Below are 21672 nucleotides of genomic sequence, written 5' to 3' on the forward strand. Positions count from 1 at the left end.
ACCTTGCTCATAACACCCTGCCCACACCAGACATATCCATTGCGCTATTATCACACTGCTAGCTCTACAGCCTCCTGCCTACAACATCCACACGCATTGTTCACCACCTCCTGCCCACACCAGCCACACACTTCGCGCTCACACTGCACTGCTAGCCCCTGCCTTCAACAACCACACACTCTGCACACAGCCCCCTGCCTAAAACATCACCGCTACTGCGCTAGCCCCCACAGTCTCACACAGCTTTTTATACCACCCTCTCCTGGCATATACATGTATACCGGCATGGTCGGCACCCGATCTTCATGTTGCCTGATGATTGCGTTTGAAACTTAAAGTAGCAGCAAACAAGCCTTGATTGTCCTTGTTGTTCTGTTGTGTATCACCAAATGCCAATAATTATGGCGGCATAATCCGCCGGTGCCTAACACACACACAACATAATAAAATCCACATTATTTTGTACTCGGATTGTGAGCCAATTAAATCTTCTTTTTATGAGGATGGGGAAATGTTACGAGTTATGACTAACAATACTCTCAGTTCGCTGACTGTCTCAGTCCTCCACCTCCACCCTTTAGTTACAAGTAAAGTACTGGCAGCTTAAATCCGACCCTCGAGCGGTGCGCTCACGTCTCAAAGACCCAACACAGGATTGTAGCACTATGACACAGATACCGCTAAAATGTGAACGCACCGCTCAGGGGTCGGATTTCAGTTGCAAGCACTGTATGTGCTTTGGTGTGGCACTACCGACATCTCACAGCATTGAGCAGCTTGTGTGTATGATTTGTTTGTTATCACTCCCAATATTCTTCCCTTCCTCCTAGCAAAATTTTAATGAAAGCATTTGCCACAGCGATGGAACTAGGGGTGGGGTGGGGTACTGAGACATTCATTCAACGACCTGAGACCATTGTTAGCCATAACTCGTAATAATCATAATTTCCCCCCTTTCCTGCACCACGCTGTCAGCACACACTGCCCAAACCAACCACAGGTCTGAGGGTAAAATAAGTCTGAAATGGGAAAGCAGTATACGCTCGAAAAGTAGACAATGCACGAAGACGAGAGAGGAAAGAGTTCATCACCGGCCAAACATGGCCGCGGACCGCGGTCTAAACGCAACTAACTTAGATAACAAAAAGGAAGAGGATATAGTCGTAAGCCATAGAAGCAGTGACCTATCAGAGCATTCCGGGTAACCGGCTCACAAAGGTGTGCCATCTAATGTATGGTAGTTCCTCGAACAGTTTCTACGCCGGAGGAAGAAAAGCACCTCTAAACTATGTGGGCAGTCATACATGCAAATGAGAACAACAATGAGTCAGCGGCTAACGGCAGCTACAGCATCTAATGTATTGGCAACCAATGACACAAGGTTTCGGAGAGACCTTCTACAAGTTCTAGAAAGAACCAAAGCATCTCATCATAACGTGTAAACACAGCTTCTTACAGCCACATATACGCAGAATACATTGCTGCTGAGCCGAACACAGCTGGCAGGCACTGTAGCCTAGGATTATTACCCTCATTATTATGATTAGGTGCGGTTCACACGAGGTACAAAGTGCGTATAACTGATTGCAGTACAAAACAGCTTTATCCAGCATGTGTTCACACGGTGTATGTGAAGCGAAGGACCAAAGGGACCGTCACTTAATTTTTCGCCGACTACCCACCCAAAAAATCTTTTCGTTTCACGCGTCAGTAACTGCAGTAACTGTTACCCTTCATCCTACATGTATATTTGGATTATACACGGCCTTGTCCGTTGTCACGACAGCGACAGCTCTACAGAGTGTTGAAGTGAGATACATTAATTTCAATTGTTGGTGGACGAACAAATCGCTGGTTCCGAAAAACGCGGCCTGCATCGATGGTGTTTGGTGAATCATCAAACAGGATGTCCAGCAGTGTTCACCGAGGAAGGAGAATACACTCGTCACCACTGTTGTCCGATTCATCCAAGTGGGCGTTAGCTGCACCGCGCCTATTGTGTTTTAGTATTCCGTGGACGCACACTAGCGTTCTCAGCGATTGTGGAGCCACAACTTATCTTCATGCAGCGTTGCACTGTCCAAGAGCACAAACGTCCGCAGTCACCCATCATCATACATGTACATGTAGATTTGGAGTATACACAATCCATTGCCAGGTGATGACTTTTTACTTTGTGTCATTTTGCTGCCAAACTGTTCAGAACTTTTCAGCCCCGATCTGTCCATGTCTACATGTCGGCCATCCGCAAACTTCATGTGGAAGTTGGCTTTACTTACCCGTCGGGCTCAATGACTCTCCTTGCAAGGCTCCTGTCGGGCATCGACAGGTCATCATTGACGCAGCATCATCGTCTGCTGATAACCACTCAACTTCTCAGGGAGATTGGCCGGCATGTTGCCTTTCCACGTATGTGGCACCCTCATGACAAGGCCATGCTAAGGGCAAACTGACTGCTTGATTTTAGCTTTACATTACCGCAGTCAGTCCAGCACAATACACCAATCGTATTTCACTATTACTCGCGTGTCATAATAGACCGATCCCCTTATTATACTGGGTTCGAGCACGGGGGCAACCTCACTCGCGATCGAGCTAGTTTTTGAACGTGACAGCATCTTTGACAGTGTGTTTCAGGTTTGTTTTGGAATGTCTTCTGCTTAGTTCAAGTAGTTTGCGATGGCTTCGAGCGGTGCTAAACCTCCTGCTGGTAGGAGCAGAGTCTCCGAGAGAGACATGGACTGTGATGCCGCTGCAGGATTTTTTCAAGGCGCGGGAGGGAACGATCTCGGGCCACAAACAGGAGTTACTCCAGAGGTGAGTTTTTTTGTTGTTGAAATATTCGAATCGCGAATCGTGTTGTGAGATTTATTTTGTGCCTAGGCTACAGCAGACCACATTTCTTTCTCCTTGCGATCGGTGCTGAAGATAATATTAACCTTTTTCTGGTCTGTCTTTTCCTCTCCAGAGCCATCTTCTATGAAGGTAACCGTGGTGCTGCCAAGTCACCAAGTCGCGATCAGCAGCCCTGAAGTGGAAAATCGATTTTCCAACGATCTGGTTGGACATCAGCCACTAAAGTACTTCTGATTTGCCTGTAATGACAACAGCAGCCATCCTTGGACACCTTGCAAAGACAGGAAAAGCCACTGGTGGAAGCGACTGCTATGAGGTGACGATAGCAGTGCAGTGGTGATCGCTGTTTTGTCAAGTCGAAGGGCTAGCCAACCCAGAGGAAGCATAAAAAAACGATGAGCAGTGCGTGTTATTTGTTGAGCGTGAAGAGCTAGAGGAGGACAGTGCAAACACATGGACGGAGTGGATGGTGTTTGAAGAACAGTGTGCTGTGTGCCGGCTGGTGGTGATGGTGGTCTTTGTCAGCATGTATTCGTGCTGCTTCTTGTGCTGGAACAGTTCTCGCCCAGGAAGGCAGATTGCGTGCTCCCTGGCCCTCAGTTGGCTATCGGGCATTTGTTCCAGGAACATTACCCCAGAGCCAATGATGAGTCGTACCTTTGAAAAGTCGAAGCTTGCTGTTAATCGCAAGCGTAGCGCAGTGGATTGCTCCCTCTTCGAAGCACGAGGGCCAAAGCTTGCCGCTGTCTGCAGCAAAGTGTGTGTGCAGTTCTTTCGAACCTATGAATATACCCCCCTGCACGTTCAGAGTGAACTATTTTCTAGTATATTTAACATCCTCAACCCGCCACCACCATGCGCTCTTGGCCGAACTAATGCACGAAGCATAAACACACCAGCACAGCAAGGACACTTCCGTTGACAGATATTGTTTACGCCTCTAGACCGCTGTTTCTTTTCTTCGAGCTCATCGTTAGAGGAGGATAGTAGCGGGATACTAATGATGATATAATAGAAGATGATAGACGGTTTGTGGTCCGATATTGATGATTGGAGATCTAAGAAAGCAATGACAGTGATTGCGAAATGGATAATATTATCATGATTATATGCCAGTCTGGTAATGCGTTGTACTAGTGGACAGTATTGAAATCATCACTGCATTCGATGCAAATATTGGTATACCTTTGGTTTCAGTATTGGAAAAAAAGAGTAAGAGAACCTGGTTGATTTGGTTGCATCTGCGACTGGCTACCGGGTGTTGTGATCAGCAATGTTACCATGGGAGAAAATAAGAGCGCAAGGATCTGTTGGGTCTTGTTGTGCCGGTGCGAGAACCCTAAGTGCATGGCAAAATAGAACTGTTTCATCCACAATGCAGAATGTCTTGCGGTACATGGCATTGATGACTGAACATCTCGCCAGCTCGCCCAAATGGGGATCATGCCCAAACGGAGGAACAAGACAACTTTCCAGCTCAGCTAGCTATATAGTATATACCGTGAAACGGATGATTAACTTGTGCCACGCATTACAGCTTCTGTCCCATTCGGCCCAGGCTTAGACACATCAATGCCAATAGCAGCTGATCCTCCATTACATGCTCATTGGCGATTTACGGCCACCTCCAACTGTATCCGCCGTCCCTCAGCTTCCGTCTTCGCAGATCTGGCTCGGCGCAGTACATTTTCTCGGCTAGGCTCAAAGAAGTCCCACAGAGCGGTCCAAACACCTGAAGGCAAACCAGTCAGAAACTGGCGCGGCTCAGAGTCTTTCTTTATGTTATTGTACGTAAGCTGTTTTTCGGCTTTCTTCACCCCATCGTCCAACTGCTCCACGAGCTCTACTTGCTGCCAACTCCTGATGCAGATGCTGCACTCCCATTACAGGACCAAACTGCACTAAGCCAGGTTCCTTTCCAAATCAAAATGCCGTTGCCTCTCAGCAAAATACTGGTTTGCGAGCATGGGGAGCTCGTGATGCAGACGCTGCACTTCCATGACCGAACTGCACTAGGCTCAGCAAATACTGTTTTGCGAGCATGGGGAGCAGAGCGTCCAGACTCCACTCTCTTGCGAAAAGCAAACCTGGTACCGTAGGACAGCTGTTTGGTTTCCTGGACTCATCCTGCCCTTGTAGAGCTGGGCAAAACGATTTCGACTTCGGGATCGAAATGATCGCTGCATCTCAAATATTCAGCGTGACCCTAAAACTACGTCCTTCCTCACGGGGAATAGCCTGGATCCGCTTGCTCCAGGCCGCTGTGGCTCCACACGACGAAAGGAGTGAAATGACTTGTTTGCTTCGTCCTCCTGTTCTGACAGTGAGGAACGCAGCAATGATCCTGAGAAGGCATCCTGAAGTCGTAAAAAGGAAGACGTCTAAACAAAAACAAAACAGCTCAAACCAAAAGTCCTTGTGGCATTTTTTGTAGACAGGCTTGCACTGCGTGTAGATTTCGCGTGCTCTGCACTTCGCATGCGAGAAGTCACGCAAAGCCGAGGTGAGGTTGGTCGCGTGTGTGCAGCAGGATCCCACGCGACTGCGGAGTTGCCCCCTTGCTCGAACCCAGACAATAATAAGGGGATCGGTCTATTGGGGATATGGGCTGCTCCAGCTGCTCCGCCCAATATCCCTGATATGCCAACTAGACGGAAAGTGTGTTCTGAGCCTGTATCGCGTATAACAGGCTCATATTAAAACAAATAATAAAAGTCTTAAAAAATCAGGGTTCACGTGACACTCGGCTGGAAGCCGAGTGTCAACTGAAAACCAAAACACATGCAACTGCCAACATGCATGTAACAGCCACTGCAAGCCAGAACTACAGAATCCGCGCAGGGAGGAACAGGGAAACAGAGGGAACGCTTCCGACTCCGAGAGCTTCAAATAGCAGCGGACAACACAATACAATGAACCTTGCGTGTCACCTTGCGATACCGCAAACGGACACCTATGGATGCACAGCACAGCACAGACTCAGTGCATGCACGGCGTAATAATAAATGGAGTACAATGAAACCAACAACGGTCAACTTGCACCCTATGCAGTAAGTATTAGTTACAGAGGACGTAGCAACTAGGCATATGCGGATTATGCCGTCAGAAAAATTGGCAGAATTCGGTACTTTTTCTGGTAAGTTTCATGCATGTTTGGTATGTGGATAAAGAAATGGAGCAGAATTCGGGGAAATGCCCGCCATAAGGTTTGTATCGTTCTGCCAATTTCACTGCTTTTCGAGCAGAATCTGCCACCTTCTTGAGCATTATCCGCACACGCCTGCTGCCAACAAAAAAAGCTGGGTACGTGTATAGCGCACACTCCAATGGCATGGATGCTGGTACATACATGTACCTCGTCAGCCACAGGCTGATTAGCTACTACATGTACAATACATGACGTACATGTATGTTGGTACTGCTGTCAGATTTCTGTTGAGACTCGGGGCAGATCGTGACATGATGGTGAGATTGGTGACCCACGCGAGAACACACATTACACTTGCGGCTGGCCTTGCACTGAGTTGACCGGTGACCTGTGCGCAAACACACAAAGTAACGCTTCTGTTCAATCAGTTATTCTTTCCGCTGTGCAACTGTTGTGTATTTCGTGCAGCTCGGGTCCAGGTGAGATCCGCCGCAGAATGCACATCCTCTCGTACTTCTGGCATTCCAGTTACCATCAGACCACTTCCTTCTCGTGAACGTAACGTTACTTGCATGCGCCTGTCACCAGTGCACCTGCAGAATAGTGAGTGACATCTTCTGCTGTATATGACATGTAGTACTGTGTACCGCCTGTGTCTGTGCGCGTATGTGAAAGGTTGCGTAAAAGAACGCGCGGATCCAAATACCACAGAAACTCGCTGCCATACGCATGGTCTCATCTCAAAATTGTTTTAGAACAAACTTTAGTTTGCATCTGAATAGTGAATAGTGTTCTTCATCGCATGTCAGCCCACGACTCATTGGACTATTCTTGAAGCCACAGTTGTCCGCAGAGCTAGCTGCACTTCTTGTGCTGATACAGTAGTTGTAGTTGTTCGTTTGAAGTTGTTGTTTAGTCACTCACGGGCGACGCCGACGCCGAAGATGAATTTGTGAGAAATCCGTAGAAGAAGAAAGCTGAGAAAAGCGTTTTGCATGGCTAGCAACCAACGCATATGGCCGATTGGTTTGCAGGCCTGCTTGCGAATCATGAGGTCCCGAGTTCGAGACCCGCGCTGGTAGCAGGGAGCGTGTAAAGACTTTTTACGTGAGTAAAGACTTTTTATGCGTGGTGAACTGCGCCGACACCCACGGTCAACTGGGTACTCACAGCTCGGAGTGAGGGTAACAAGGATGCAGTTTACAGGGTTATGGGCCGTTACACGCCCGATTGGTTGAGAGACTCACCTACTCTCCCCTGACTCACTTGTGAGGTCTGCATTCGCCACTAAGGTGTGCAAGGCATAGGCATAGTGGTGGCCTGCGGAAGCGAAGGCTAGTTTGTGTGTTTCTGAACATTCAAGCGATGCCAACGCGAATCCCGCGAATTATTATTATTATTATGTCCATGCGGACATTACTCCAGGCTCCTAACGCGCTCTCCATGTCAAACTCCGGATCAGCGTGGTTGCCCGTGACAGTCGATCTCTTGTACTTCTTGTACATTTCCCTGGCTTTAGATTTCACGTTGTCTATTTTGTTGTGCACTATGAGCGCCGTCACCTCCCAGTCAAGGCCATTTTCCTTGGCAAGTTTGTTCAGCTCATCGGCAATTTCTTTCTCACGAACAGCGCGTTTCTTCATCTTGCCACTGTTCGTCTTATGCAGCCCATGGGTCGATGAGCTTTGCCTCCAAAACTGAAAAAATCTGGCGAGGCGCCGAGGCATCGTATCAAATAATTAATTGAACTTAATCGAACAACCAGGTGAAAATACAACAAGCTCTTTCAACCCACTTTGTCAACAAGAAACAGCGTATATCCTGCTTTCTATACCCCTTCGGGAGTTGCTGAAAACATTATACGAGTTTTCCCGCCTCAGGTGAAAGTCGTCAAGGTACCCACACTCCCACAGTACAAGAACACGTTGAAAGCATGACATTTTGTACCTCGTGTGAACCGCACCTTATGCAATGTGTACTACAGAAGTAACTAATCACTTGTAATCATCCAAACCACAGAATACACTCAAACTAGCACTGATGGCATGTGACCTGCAGGTGCTGCACGTTCCTATTAGTTAAGGGTACAGTGCTGGAAGTACAGTCACGCAATTCCACAACAATCATTATTATTATTATTAGAGAGGTTTCGGGGTACGATTTTCCGTGCCAAAATCCGTATGGGCGCTACGGATTTTTTCCAGGCGTGCTCCATACGATTTTTCGGCACGAGAATCCGTGTGGACTGGCTTTCATACGAACCATGCTTCGTATGGAGATTTTGCGTCATCGGGTGCAGAAAGATTTTTCGCGTACAAATTTGGTACGAGAAACATCGATTTTTCGCGGGAAGTTTTGATTTCGGTACAAATTTTCAAAATAAAAAGGCATAGCGCGGGAACGTGACGTGTTTGCGATCGTAACCTAGGCAATGACGGCAAACACATAAGTTCCGTACCCCGGAACTTTTCACTGCTCGAAAACGACGTATAAAAAATCCGTAGAGCCTCCACGGATTTTGGCACGAAAATCGTACTCCGGAACCTCCCTATTATTATTATTGTCCATCCTCTCAAACAAAGACATGGTCTGCTCATCACCCCAGTACAAATGACAGTGATAATGACAATGATAAAATCAATAAAATAATGTCAAACTGTTGCGAACACCAACCTTCGTTTAACTATGCACTCTACTAAGAGTCTTGCCCTACTTCTGGAGTAATAATAATAATTATAATATTCGCGGGATCTGCGTTAGCATCACTTGAATGTTCAGAAACACACAAGCTATAGCCTTCGCTTCCGCAGGCCACCACTATGCCTTTTCACCTTAGTGGCAGATGCAGACCTCACAAGTGAGTCAACGATCCTGTACGATTTTGACCAAAAGTGGTTTGTGAACCGTTTGCGCCGGTGATCGCCGGCTGCCGGAAGCCAGACTTTGTCAAAATTTCAAAAAAGGCTCGTCCTAAATTTTCCTAAATTGAAGCTAGAGACGAGGCTCGTTCGCCATTCTTGTAATCGCTTCAAGGTGGCAAATAAGTCAGCATACCAACCCGGCCTTTTCGGATGATCTGCTTGACTGTTGCGCAACTTATGAGACAAATACAATTATAACGAGGTCTGTCTCGTTGTCCAGGAAACGACCAATCAGCGACATTCCCGCCAAGGGCCTTATCAGAGTTTAAAGCCCGCTCAATCGTTATTTTACTACTCTTGATGACGCGTCGAGGGCCTTGGGTTAGTTTAAAGCCCGCTGAATATACTCTAAACTGGTGCGTACAACTCCCTGTATGCATAATAGTACGGTGGAGATAATGAACTCTGCATAACGTGTACGGTGTACTACTAAAAGCTACGCAATTCAGAAGTGTGTACGGTTTTTCCTCCCGTATTCTTTCACCTGTACGAATTTTCTTTGTCAACAGCTTGCGGAAACCTATAAAAACCGAAGATCAAAGTCATTAGAGTTATCGACAAGGGGCTCTCAAAGCCCCCAAAATAGCTCCACAAGCTACATGTATGAATAAGAATGAAGCTCGCAATAAGAGCCCAGCATTTCATTTGCTTCCATTCTACTTTTAGTAGTCCTAAGTGGTGCTGAGTTACCATAACTTTCCAGAAGAAAATATTCTTTCATACCACACCAAGTCTCTCTGCACACAAACCACAAAACTACCCGATATAGTGGTACACACGCATAATGGAAGTGAGATAATGCATGTAACCTCGTTCTAAAATAGTTAGTGCATGGCAGGGAGGGCCTTATGGCTTGTTTGTGCCCTTCAGGGTAGCCCTCGGGCCTACGGCCCTCAGGCTAACCTGTCGGGCACTAACAAGCCGTAAGGCCCTCCCTGCCATGCACTAACCTATAATTAAAACAAATAAAAAATACGATGGATACATTGGCAAGTTCTTGTGCCTTCATCAACGTTTGCATGCATAATTTCGACGCCATTGCTTACTAGACTGCAATAAAATGGGTAGAAGTAGTTTCCTGATCTCCAGTAAAAGGTAGCAACCAGTGGCCATCACCGAAAGACCTTGAACTACTAAAGAAACAAAGAATTCAAGCTTCAATTGGCAAACCTGTCGTAGCATTTGGACACTTTCTGTACTACTTTACTTCGTAGTAGATTTGGTACTCGAACCGTATGCGCAACGGATCGGGAGCTGGCTCACCGCCGATGTCTTGCGAGGTCTTGCGGCGCCGATTTTGCTTATGTGAACCATCCCTGACAGCCCAATAACCCTGTAAACCGAACCGTATGCGCAACGGAACGGGAGCTGGCTCACCGCCAATGTCTTGCAATGTCTTGAGGCGCCGATTTTGCTTATGTGAACCAGCCCTAACAGCCCATAACCCTGTAAACTGCATCCTTGTTATCCATACTCCGAGCTGTGAGTACCCAGTTGACTGTGAGTGTGGCCGCAGTTCAACCCGCGTAAAAAGTCTTTTTACCAGCGCGGATCTCGAACTCGGGACCTCATCATGTATTGTGTACAATTGCCGCGAAATGAAAAGGAGATTGCAGGCATGCACAGTTTGTGAGCTAAACGTCGCCACTGTTGCGTGCATGACATGCGCACAAGTGTACATGGTGTGGAGAGAGTATAATATAAAGAAGCGACCTAACGCGAGTAATCTTCAGAAGTCGATCATCAAAACAGTATTTCCCTTTCTCCGTTCAATAATACGAAGGAACAGTTTGTTCTCGAACCAAGAAAGAAATCATGTTTCGTTTTTCATTGGCTCTCGCATTGTGTATGACATTCATGACAGCGGTGTCCAGCCTTCCCTCGCTGAGGAACTCCCAAACGTTTCCCGATTCGTATGAAGATGCTGATGGCCTTGAAAGCGTGGATGATGCTGTAAAGGTTGACGAGCAACATTCCCTTGGCAATGAAGACATTGCAAGTGTTGAAGACACCAGACTGGCTATGCTGCATGCAGGAAAACGGTCGACGTCGAACACAGCTCCAACCTCAGTGGAGTGCTGCGGAAACTCAGAGTATGGTCTCCTCATCTACCGTTTCGAAGCAATTCCTATGAACCGCGAAAATGCTATCAAGAACTGCCAGCGCAATGGTGGAGAACTGGCAGCGCCACTCAACATGAAGGAATTCATTGTCCTGGAGAACCTCGTTCGTCCCCTGCTTCAATCGCGTCATGCTGCCTATATTGGATATAATGATGTTGAGGAGGAGGGTAAGTTTGTCGACAACAACGGACACCCAGCGGCGATCAACAATTTCCGTACCCATGAACCAAACAACGTCCACAACGAAGACTGTCTGGTTATAACTGCGGATGGAAAATTTAACGACATTCCATGCTCCACTGGACGCACATCTATCTGTGAATTCAGAATTCATGGCTATTAAATTAGCAAAGCCTTTGAAGTTTGAACTGAATTTTGTCTGTTCCTTCACGATGGCTTCGATTATCTGTACGAACACCGACTACAGTGCAGTGGAAAAAGTGTTGATGCGGGGAGGTAGGTTTGAAGTTTTAGCGCTCTCCTGCTGTCAACCGGTGTGAGATGTTTTCGATGCAGTAGCTCGTCCGTGAAGTTACGATGCCCCCTCCGGGAGGCTCCGTGCCAGGCGAGAGCCGTTGTTGCCAGTGCAGTGGCAACTCCAAGTGCGGATCCAGCTGTAGCTGCCGAGAATCGAAGATATCCTGCCGAAATTGCACACCAGGAAGGAAAGCAAAATGCCGTAACTCTCCTCCCGCCACCCAGTCAACGAATCCCGTAGGTGTTCAAACGGTGCGCCACGTGCCGGCACAATCACCCACATGCTCCCACGGAGGGGTCGGAAGTGCTAGTGGGCGACAGGCTAATGCATGTAGTACTGATCAACATCAGACGACCACCAACCACTTGTCTACCGAGCTTAGCCCTCAGAGTCAAACTGCGCGACACACCTCAACAGTTCATACTGCCCATAGTCTTAGTGCGACCGCCTCCGATATGCCTGTCTCTTGTTCTCAACAGCTGGCTTGGGACGAACTTGAAAATGAGCAGAACCGTGCACTCCTCCAGCCCGTGACTGTACGTGACACTACCCTATTGGCGAACTTGGACTCGTCACAATCATCTGAGCTGGACCTCCACATGGCCCACCCTGTGCCCGAACCCCTCAATGCACCTGCCCCACCACCTGGTCCAGGGGTCAATGATCTCTCCAATCTCCCTGACTACCCGCGTACCCTTGGAGATAGATTCTCACTAGGGGATTTGGGCACACAGGAGACTGCTCGCTGTATCAATACTGCCTATGATACACTAGTCCACTACCGTCCAAATGCAATGCAGGTCCCACGGGGTAACACCGGCAAGGACTTTGTGTCTCAACTCGCACAGTACATTCAGTGCTTTGGTGTGAGAGGACAGTATGAGGGCCAAGCTTTCAAAGTTGCGATGGTGTTTCAAATGCTGCTGCTACAGAAACCACTTGGCCCATCAGAGAAACCAGCCAGTACACTCGAACGGCGGTTAACAGAGTGGAAGAAGGGGAACCTGCAGACCCTCATCCACGAATGTGACACTATTCACAAGGAGCTTAAGAAGCGTCAACAGAGAAGCAGAACCAGCAATGATGACGCACGTCACTTTGCATCCAAGGTGACCAGTGGCCGGCTGGCATCTGCCTTGAGATCACTTTCCGCTGGGGAGTTTCCTGGTGTGCTGGGACTGGATGACATTTCAGGTGACTACACTGTCCGGGAGATACTGGAAGCGAAGCATCCCCCACCTGCACCCGCATCCATGGAGGCGTTGCTAGACGGTGACGCTCCACCTACACCGCATCCAACAAGATTCTCTGGGTTAGACCGAGAAACGGTTCGGAGAGCTGCCCTTAACACTCATGGAGCAGCAGGTCCATCTGGCATTGATGCAGACGCGTGGAGATGGATGTGTACGGCTTTCTCGGAAGCATCAGACTTGCTATGTGATGCACTGGCTGCCTCTGCTCGACGGCTTGCAACAGAGCATGTTGACCCAGTCACCTTGGAGGCGTACGTAGCATCCAAGCTTATCCCGCTTGACAAGGACCCAGGAGTTCGCCCAATCGGCATAGGCGAAGTGGTGAGACGAATCATTGGCAAAGCCATCCTTGCCCTCATCAGAAGCGACATCCAGGAAGCGGCAGGAAGTCTCCAATTGTGTGCTGGACAGGAATGCGGCATTGAGGCCGCAATCCATGCAATGCAGCAGATGTTTGACCAAGACGACACCGAAGCAGTGTTGATGGCGGATGCCACAAACGCTTTCAATCAGCTTAACCGGGAAGTCTGTCTACACAACCTGCGCCACCTCTGCCCATCCCTAGCCACAGTAGTTATCAACACGTATCGCTGCTCAGCCAAGCTGTTTGTTGGAGGTAGTTTTATCATGTCGGCTGAAGGAACAACCCAGGGTGATCCTTTAGCCATGCCCATGTACGCCGTTGCCATTCTTCCACTGATCCGTTCCCTGTCAGCAGCGAAGGCCACTCAGCTCTGGTATGCGGACGACTCGTCAGCTGCGGGGAGGATCATCCGCCTGCGAGCATGGTGGGACCTTCTCTGCCAGCGGGGTCCGTTGTACGGATACAAGCCGAATCCATCAAAGTCTGTGCTGGTCGTCAAGCCACCGCACCTCAAAGAAGCCAGCAGAATCTTCGAGAGTACTGGTGTCACCATCACCGACGACGGTCACCGCTTTCTTGGAGCAGCTATTGGCACCTCTGGCTTTGTGGATGGCTACCTCAGCCAAAAAGCAGAGTCCTGGAGGAAGGAGGTCCTAACCCTCGCTGAGATCGCCGACTCCCAGCCGCAAGCTGCCTTCTCTGCCTTTACGCATGGCCTGAAGCACCGTTGGTCGTTTCTGTGCCGTGTGATGGAGAGGGCCGCTTCAGCTTTAGGCACGCTGGAGGAAGCAATTGCCTCCCGCCTCATCCCCTCGCTTTGTGGTCGCTCGGTGGGCACCGTTGAACGGAAGTTGCTAAGCTTCCCTTGCAGAGATGGTGGCCTTGGACTCCTCGATCCCACTGCACTCTCTGGTCAGTACAAGGCGTCATGCACCATCACCGCTGCGCTGGTGTCAAAGATCAGCTGCCAGGACCCAGCCCTAGGTGACACCCTCGACACTGTCCGCCAGACCAAGCGGAAACTGGCTAGTGACACCAGACTGGCCACAGGAAGAGCTGCCACTGAATTTCTGCTGTCACTCCCGTCGGGTCTTCAGCATTGCATGAGGCTAGCCAGCGAGAAAGGTGCCTCCTCCTGGCTCACATGTCGCCCCCTGAAGGCGCACGCATTCGCTCTGTCGAAGGGCGAATTTCGGGACGGCCTGGCACTTCGGTATGGTTGGACTCCATCTCATCTTCCAACACATTGTGCCTGTGGTGAATCCTTCACCATTTGCCATGCTCTGTCGTGCTCTCGAGGAGGATTTCCCTCGCTCCGGCATAATGAGGTTCGTGATGTGACGGCGTCTCTCCTCAAGCGTGTTGCCCACAGTGTCGTGCTCGAGCCACACCTGCAACCTATCACTGGCGAATCCTTCAGGCATCGTTCTGCCATCACCAACCCTCAAGCGCGGCTGGATATAGCTGCGAGTGGTGTCTGGGGTGGACGGTTTGATCGCACCTTTTTTGATGTAAGGGTTTTTAACCCGTTTGCGAGCTCAAACCGTACCACTTCAGTCCCCTCCAGCTACCAGCGTCACGAGCGAGAGAAACGGCGTTGCTATGAGGAGCGAGTCTGTGAAGTCGAGCATGGCTCCTTCTGCCCCGTCGTTCTCTCCACATCTGGAGGCATGGGGAAGTCAGCGACATCGCTATACAAGCGCATTGCTGACATGCTATCGGAAAAGTGCCAGGACCCCTACTCCAGGGTAATGGCATGGATCCGCTGCCGGGTAAGCTTTGCGCTTCTTCGTGCCTGCATTGCCTGCCTACGTGGAGCTCGTCGTCCGATCTTCACTCCCTCCGTCACAGCTGCTTCGGTAGATCTCGTGGTTGCCGAGGCTAGGCTCCGATAACTGAATGATCCTCCTTGAACAGACTCCTGCAATCGATGTTATGAGAGTTCTCCCATTAATATTATTACTCTTTTTTCGTATTATTAGTTTGTTTCTTTTGTTATGATTTCTTGTGTTTTTCACTCGGCTTTATTATCATTTAACTTATTATTTGGTGCACATTAGCGCTACATGGTTTATAATTTCCCTTTTTCTTGATTTTGTATTTAGCGCTTTCGGGTGTTATTATTTATTTTTCTTATTTTCGCACTAAATTATTATTTTTGGCTACCGTACTACAGTGCATCAATTGACTTGTACGCCCTTCTTTATTCAGACCTAACTTCTCACTGATTATTTTGTGGTGCACAAGTGGATAATGCAAACACTCCCTAGGCTGACCTCTCACTGTATTTTCTGTCACGAACGTAGCCTCTCTTGCATAACACTATCATAGTTCATCGTCTTTGCGTCTTCATCAACCTCGTCCCCGCAGATTAGTTAGCTCTTCGGTATTCAAAATAGATCTCGCTTGCCATCCTTGGTTCTTATTGAATCAGGATCACTATTCCTGATCCATATGTATTCATCACAGTCTGTTCTCTCTTAGTCTGATCTGCATGTGATAATGATGCCTGCACCAATACCATAACATTCTGTAGCAATAACATAGTGATTGCGTCAGACCGCATGCTTACCTCCGTCGAAGTGTGACTGATTGTGTATGGAACAGGTCAATATTACTGTCACGTCAATACGTGAGGTCTGTGTATTAGGGAGGACAACGTATTATTTTGTGAGGTCAAATCATTGTGTAGGAGAAAAAGAGTTGTGGGGCCCCTATTATGGGTCGATATTGTACACGCGGAAACATGTGGGATGGGAGGTTCATTTTAACATTAAATTTTTGTATTGAGCATAGTATGATAAATGTATACCATACATTTCTACACGTGTTCGTGACGCACTAGAATACATGTACATGCAGGATAGATAGATTAGAGTCTATGTAATTGCCTTCCTGCCACCCTTCATCGCTAGGCACCGGCGGATAATGCCGGCTTAATTATTGGCATAATTTGGAAGCATAATATGAGGATTTTACGAGCATAATGCGAGAATCCATGAAAGCATAATTCCTTGATTTCTCGAGCATAATCCACCGTGTTAGGGTAGAAATGCATACATTATAATTATGACATGTACATGTACATGTACATGACTCGATTGCGACTACTAGTACTGTAGTACATGCACGTAAATGTAAGCCTCGTCATAAGCTATAATTAGATCTCCCATGCTTGTAACCTTGTTGTCAGCATTTCTAGAACTAGTACTTCTACCACTTCCTTTTAGTTAGTCAATCACGTCGTTGATTCCGGACTGTTCCATACCTTACAGTAATATGCCTGATGAGTAATGTTGCTCACTCAATTGCATAATATAGATATCTCACCTTCTAGAACACCTCGCTTAGTCATTGTTACGCAATGCTCACTTCATCTACATGTATAGCAATGATGATCTAAGTTTACCTTCTCCACTATTCTAGAACTTGTAGAAGGATGATTTCGTAATCCTTGTCTTACCAACCTTAGTTCTCTACCTTCGCTATAAAAGCTGCTGCCTTTCTAGTTTCCTACAGATTAGTTTCATGCTAGACTACAGTGTATTACCTGAGAACTCTTTCTCTCTCTCTCCGAATAAGTGTGCAATTCTGTATGATAACCGTTAACCATTACTGTACCCTCGTGCTCTGCTGACTGAGCGAAAACGGGACTTAGCACACCGGAGCCTATTCATGGCACCAAGCGATGCCAACAAGTCCCTTCAATTCTCCTACGAAGATCTTTAGTGAGTATATTGACCAGGGGGACTCAAATATTACTAATATTTTTATTCACTTCTCGTTTGGAGACGTAACGTTTCTCCTCGCTCTCCTTCGGGAGAGTGAACGATTTTCATCAAATATAGAGTGAATAAGGGAATGGAGCGAGGGATTAGAGAGCATTGACGGTCAGTTTCACGGAAGTCGCGACTGGCAGCTGTTAGACTGCTTGGTCACCTGGAGCTCCGTCAACGCGAGCATACAGCTGAAGCGAACGGTTCGCCGAGGTTGTACTGACGATTTGGCGGCGGCTATCAGAGTTCCACGAGATGCAAATCTTCAGTATCAGAAATTCCATTACAACACTGGCAACGCACCAGATGCAGAATGTTGGAATGTGTGAGTCTGCCTTGTTCTTACTATTATTATGTCATGTAAATACTGTTACATCAAGGGCTTCAGATGCAGCAGCTGAACCAGATCAGCCAACTCTCGGTTGATGGACTCCGTGCTGCAGCTAGCAGCACTGGCACCAGCCGGAAATATTTAATATTATTTTTCCGCCGATACCCGTTACTTCCAGTTCTGTCAAGTGCATGCCTGCAATCTATTGCCAGGTGATCACTTTTTACTTTGTGTTATTTTGCTGCTAAACTGTTCAGAACTTTTCAGCCCCGATCTGTCCATGTCTACATGTCGGCCATCCGCAAACTTCATGATTGTGGAAGTTGGATTTACCTACCCTTCGGGCCCAAGGACTCTTCTCGCAAGGCTCCTGTCGGGCATCGACAGGTCATCATTGACACAACGTCATCGTCTGCTGATAACCACTCAATTACTCAGGGAGATTAGCCGGCATGTTGCCTTTCCATGTACATGTATGTGGCACCCTGATGACAAGGCCATGCTAAGGGCAAACTGACTGCTTGATTTTAGCTGTACATTACCGCAGTCAGTCTAGCCCCAATCGTATTTCACTATTACTCGCGTGTCATAATTGGGGATATGGGCTGCTCCAGCTGCTCCGCCAAATATCCCTGATATGCCAACTAGACGAAAAGTGTGTTCTGAGCCTGTATCACGTTTATAAACAGGCTCATAGTAAAATAAAATTTAATAATAAAAGTCTTCAAAAAATCAGGGTTCACGTGACACTGGGCTGGAAGCCGAGTGTCAACTGAAAACCAAAACACATGCAATTGCCAACATGCATGTACATGCATGTACATGTAACAGCAACTGCAAGCCAGATCTACAGACTCCGCGCAGGGAGGAACAGGAGAAACAGAGGTAACGCTTCCGACTCCGAGAGCTTCAAATAGCAGCGGACAACACAATACATGAACCTTGCGTGTCACCTTGCGATACCGCAAACGGGCACCTATGGATGCACAGTACAGCACAGACTCAGTGCATGCACGGCGTAATAATAAATGGAGTACAATAAAACCGACAACGGTCACCTTGCACCCTATGCAGTAGTATTAGTTACAGAGGCGGTACCAAAAGCCAACAAAAAAACAGGGTACAGGGTACGTGTGTAGCGCACCCTCCAATGGCATGGATGCTGGTACCTCGTCAGCCACAGGCTGATCAGCTACTATGTAGGCACTGCTGTCAGATTTCTGTTGAGATTCAGAGCAGATCGTGACATGATGGTGCCCCATGCGAGAACACACATTATACTTGCGGGTGGCCTTGCACTGAGTTGACCGGTGACCTGTGCGCAAACACACAAAGCAAAGCTTCTGTTCAATCAGTTATTCTTTCCGCTGTGCTACTGTTGTGTATTTCGTGCAGCTCAGGTCCAGGTGAGATCCGCCGCAGAATGCACATCCTCTCATACTGCTGGCATTCCAGTTACCATCAGACCGCCTTCTCGTGAACTTGCATGCGCCAGTCACCAGAGCACCTGCAGAATAGTGAGTGACATCTTCTGCTGTACCGTATTATCTCTAATATAAGCACAGTCTCCAATAATAGCACGTCTCCAATAATAGAACACCTTGGGGCGGCATTCAAAAAATGAAGTGCTCAGTCTCCATTATAAGCACACTGCGTAAATTCATTATCTGTACCGGCGAAAAAAACCCTGAAATGTGTGTGTCGTACATGAATTTGGCATGGCAACATGCCTCTGAAATGAGGTTGAAAATAATAATGGAACAGTCTCCAATAAAGGAACGTCTCCATTAATCATGTTAATAGCACGGGGCGGAGGTACATTGAAAAAATACAGCACCGTGCTTATTAGAGATAATACGGTATATGACATGTAGTACCGCCTGTGTCTGTCCGCGGATGTGAAAGGTTGCGTAAAAAACGCGCGGATCCAAAAGCCATAGAAACTCGCTGCCATATGACGCGTCGAGGGCCTTGGGTTAGTTTAAAGCCCGCTGAATATACTCTAAACTGGTGCGTACAACTCCCTGTATGCATAATAGTACGGTGGAGATAATGAACTCTGCATAACGTGTACGGTGTACTACTAAAAGCTACGCAATTCAGAAGTGTGTACGGTTTTTCCTCCCGTATTCTTTCACCTGTACGAATTTTCTTTGTCAACAGCTTGCGGAAACCTATAAAAACCGAAGATCAAAGTCATTAGAGTTATCGACAAGGGGCTCTCAAAGCCCCCAAAATAGCTCCACAAGCTACATGTATGAATAAGAATGAAGCTCGCAATAAGAGCCCAGCATTTCATTTGCTTCCATTCTACTTTTAGTAGTCCTAAGTGGTGCTGAGTTACCATAACTTTCCAGAAGAAAATATTCTTTCATACCACACCAAGTCTCTCTGCACACAAACCACAAAACTACCCGATATAGTGGTACACACGCATAATGGAAGTGAGATAATGCATGTAACCTCGTTCTAAAATAGTTAGTGCATGGCAGGGAGGGCCTTATGGCTTGTTTGTGCCCTTCAGGGTAGCCCTCGGGCCTACGGCCCTCAGGCTAACCTGTCGGGCACTAACAAGCCGTAAGGCCCTCCCTGCCATGCACTAACCTATAATTAAAACAAATAAAAAATACGATGGATACATTGGCAAGTTCTTGTGCCTTCATCAACGTTTGCATGCATAATTTCGACGCCATTGCTTACTAGACTGCAATAAAATGGGTAGAAGTAGTTTCCTGATCTCCAGTAAAAGGTAGCAACCAGTGGCCATCACCGAAAGACCTTGAACTACTAAAGAAACAAAGAATTCAAGCTTCAATTGGCAAACCTGTCGTAGCATTTGGACACTTTCTGTACTACTTTACTTCGTAGTAGATTTGGTACTCGAACCGTATGCGCAACGGATCGGGAGCTGGCTCACCGCCGATGTCTTGCGAGGTCTTGCGGCGCCGATTTTGCTTATGTGAACCATCCCTGACAGCCCAATAACCCTGTAAACCGAACCGTATGCGCAACGGAACGGGAGCTGGCTCACCGCCAATGTCTTGCAATGTCTTGAGGCGCCGATTTTGCTTATGTGAACCAACCCTAACAGCCAATAACCCTGTAAACTGCATCCTTGTTATCCATACTCCGAGCTGTGAGTACCCAGTTGACTGTGAGTGTGGGCGCAGTTCAACCCGCGTAAAGAGTCTTTTTACCAGCGCGGATCTCGAACTCGGGACCTCATCATGTATTGTGTACAATTGCCGCGAAATGAAAAGGAGATTGCAGGCATGTACAGTTTGTGAGCTAAACGTCGCCACTGTTGCGTGCATGACATGCGCACAAGTGTACATGGTGTGGAGAGAGTATAATATAAAGAAGCGACCTAACGCGAGTAATCTTCAGAAGTCGATCATCAAAACAGTATTTCCCTTTCTCCGTTCAATAATACGAAGGAACAGTTTGTTCTCGAACCAAGAAAGAAATCATGTTTCGTTTTTCATTGGCTCTCGCATTGTGTATGACATTCATGACAGCGGTGTCCAGCCTTCCCTCGCTGAGGAACTCCCAAACGTTTCCCGATTCGTATGAAGATGCTGATGGCCTTGAAAGCGTGGATGATGCTGTAAAGGTTGACGAGCAACATTCCCTTGGCAATGAAGACATTGCAAGTGTTGAAGACACCAGACTGGCTATGCTGCATGCAGGAAAACGGTCGACGTCGAACACAGCTCCAACCTCAGTGGAGTGCTGCGGAAACTCAGAGTATGGTCTCCTCATCTACCGTTTCGAAGCAATTCCTATGAACCGCGAAAATGCTATCAAGAACTGCCAGCGCAATGGTGGAGAACTGGCAGCGCCACTCAACATGAAGGAATTCATTGTCCTGGAGAACTTCGTTCGTCCCCTGCTTCAATCGCGTCATGCTGCCTATATTGGATATAATGATGTTGAGGAGGAGGGTAAGTTTGTCGACAACAACGGACACCCAGCGGCGATCAACAATTTCCGTACCCATGAACCAAACAACGTCCACAACGAAGACTGTCTGGTTATAACTGCGGATGGAAAATTTAACGACATTCCATGCTCCACTGGACGCACATCTATCTGTGAATTCAGAATTCATGGCTATTAAATTAGCAAAGCCTTTGAAGTTTGAACTGAATTTTGTCTGTTCCTTCACGATGGCTTCGATTATCTGTACGAACACCGACTACAGTGCATCAATTGACTTGTACGCCCTTCTTTATTCAGACCTAACTTCTCACTGATTATTTTGTGGTGCACAAGTGGATAATGCAAACACTCCCTAGGCTGACCTCTCACTGTATTTTCTGTCACGAACGTAGCCTCTCTTGCATAACACTATCATAGTTCATCGTCTTTGCGTCTTCATCAACCTCGATCCCGCAGATTAGTTAGCTCTTCGGTATTCAA

General features: G+C 47.6%; 2 protein-coding genes across 2 annotated transcripts; both read left to right on the forward strand.

Moving 5' to 3' along the window:
• The first annotated feature begins 10782 nt into the window (after window positions 1–10782).
• Window positions 10783–11391, forward strand: LOC135824216 (mannose-binding protein C-like). The gene has a single exon (XM_065336948.1). It carries the CDS (start codon window positions 10783–10785, stop codon window positions 11389–11391), a length of 609 nt encoding a protein of 202 aa, XP_065193020.1.
• A 9370-nt stretch (window positions 11392–20761) lies between these two features.
• LOC135824217 (mannose-binding protein C-like) lies at window positions 20762–21370 on the forward strand. Its single transcript, XM_065336949.1, has one exon. It carries the CDS (start codon window positions 20762–20764, stop codon window positions 21368–21370), a length of 609 nt encoding a protein of 202 aa, XP_065193021.1.
• Window positions 21371–21672: the final 302 nt, after the last annotated feature.

The sequence above is a fragment of the Sycon ciliatum genome, chromosome 9 (assembly GCF_964019385.1).
Source record: "Sycon ciliatum chromosome 9, ocSycCili1.1, whole genome shotgun sequence".
In the NCBI taxonomy this organism is placed as follows: domain Eukaryota; kingdom Metazoa; phylum Porifera; class Calcarea; order Leucosolenida; family Sycettidae; genus Sycon; species Sycon ciliatum.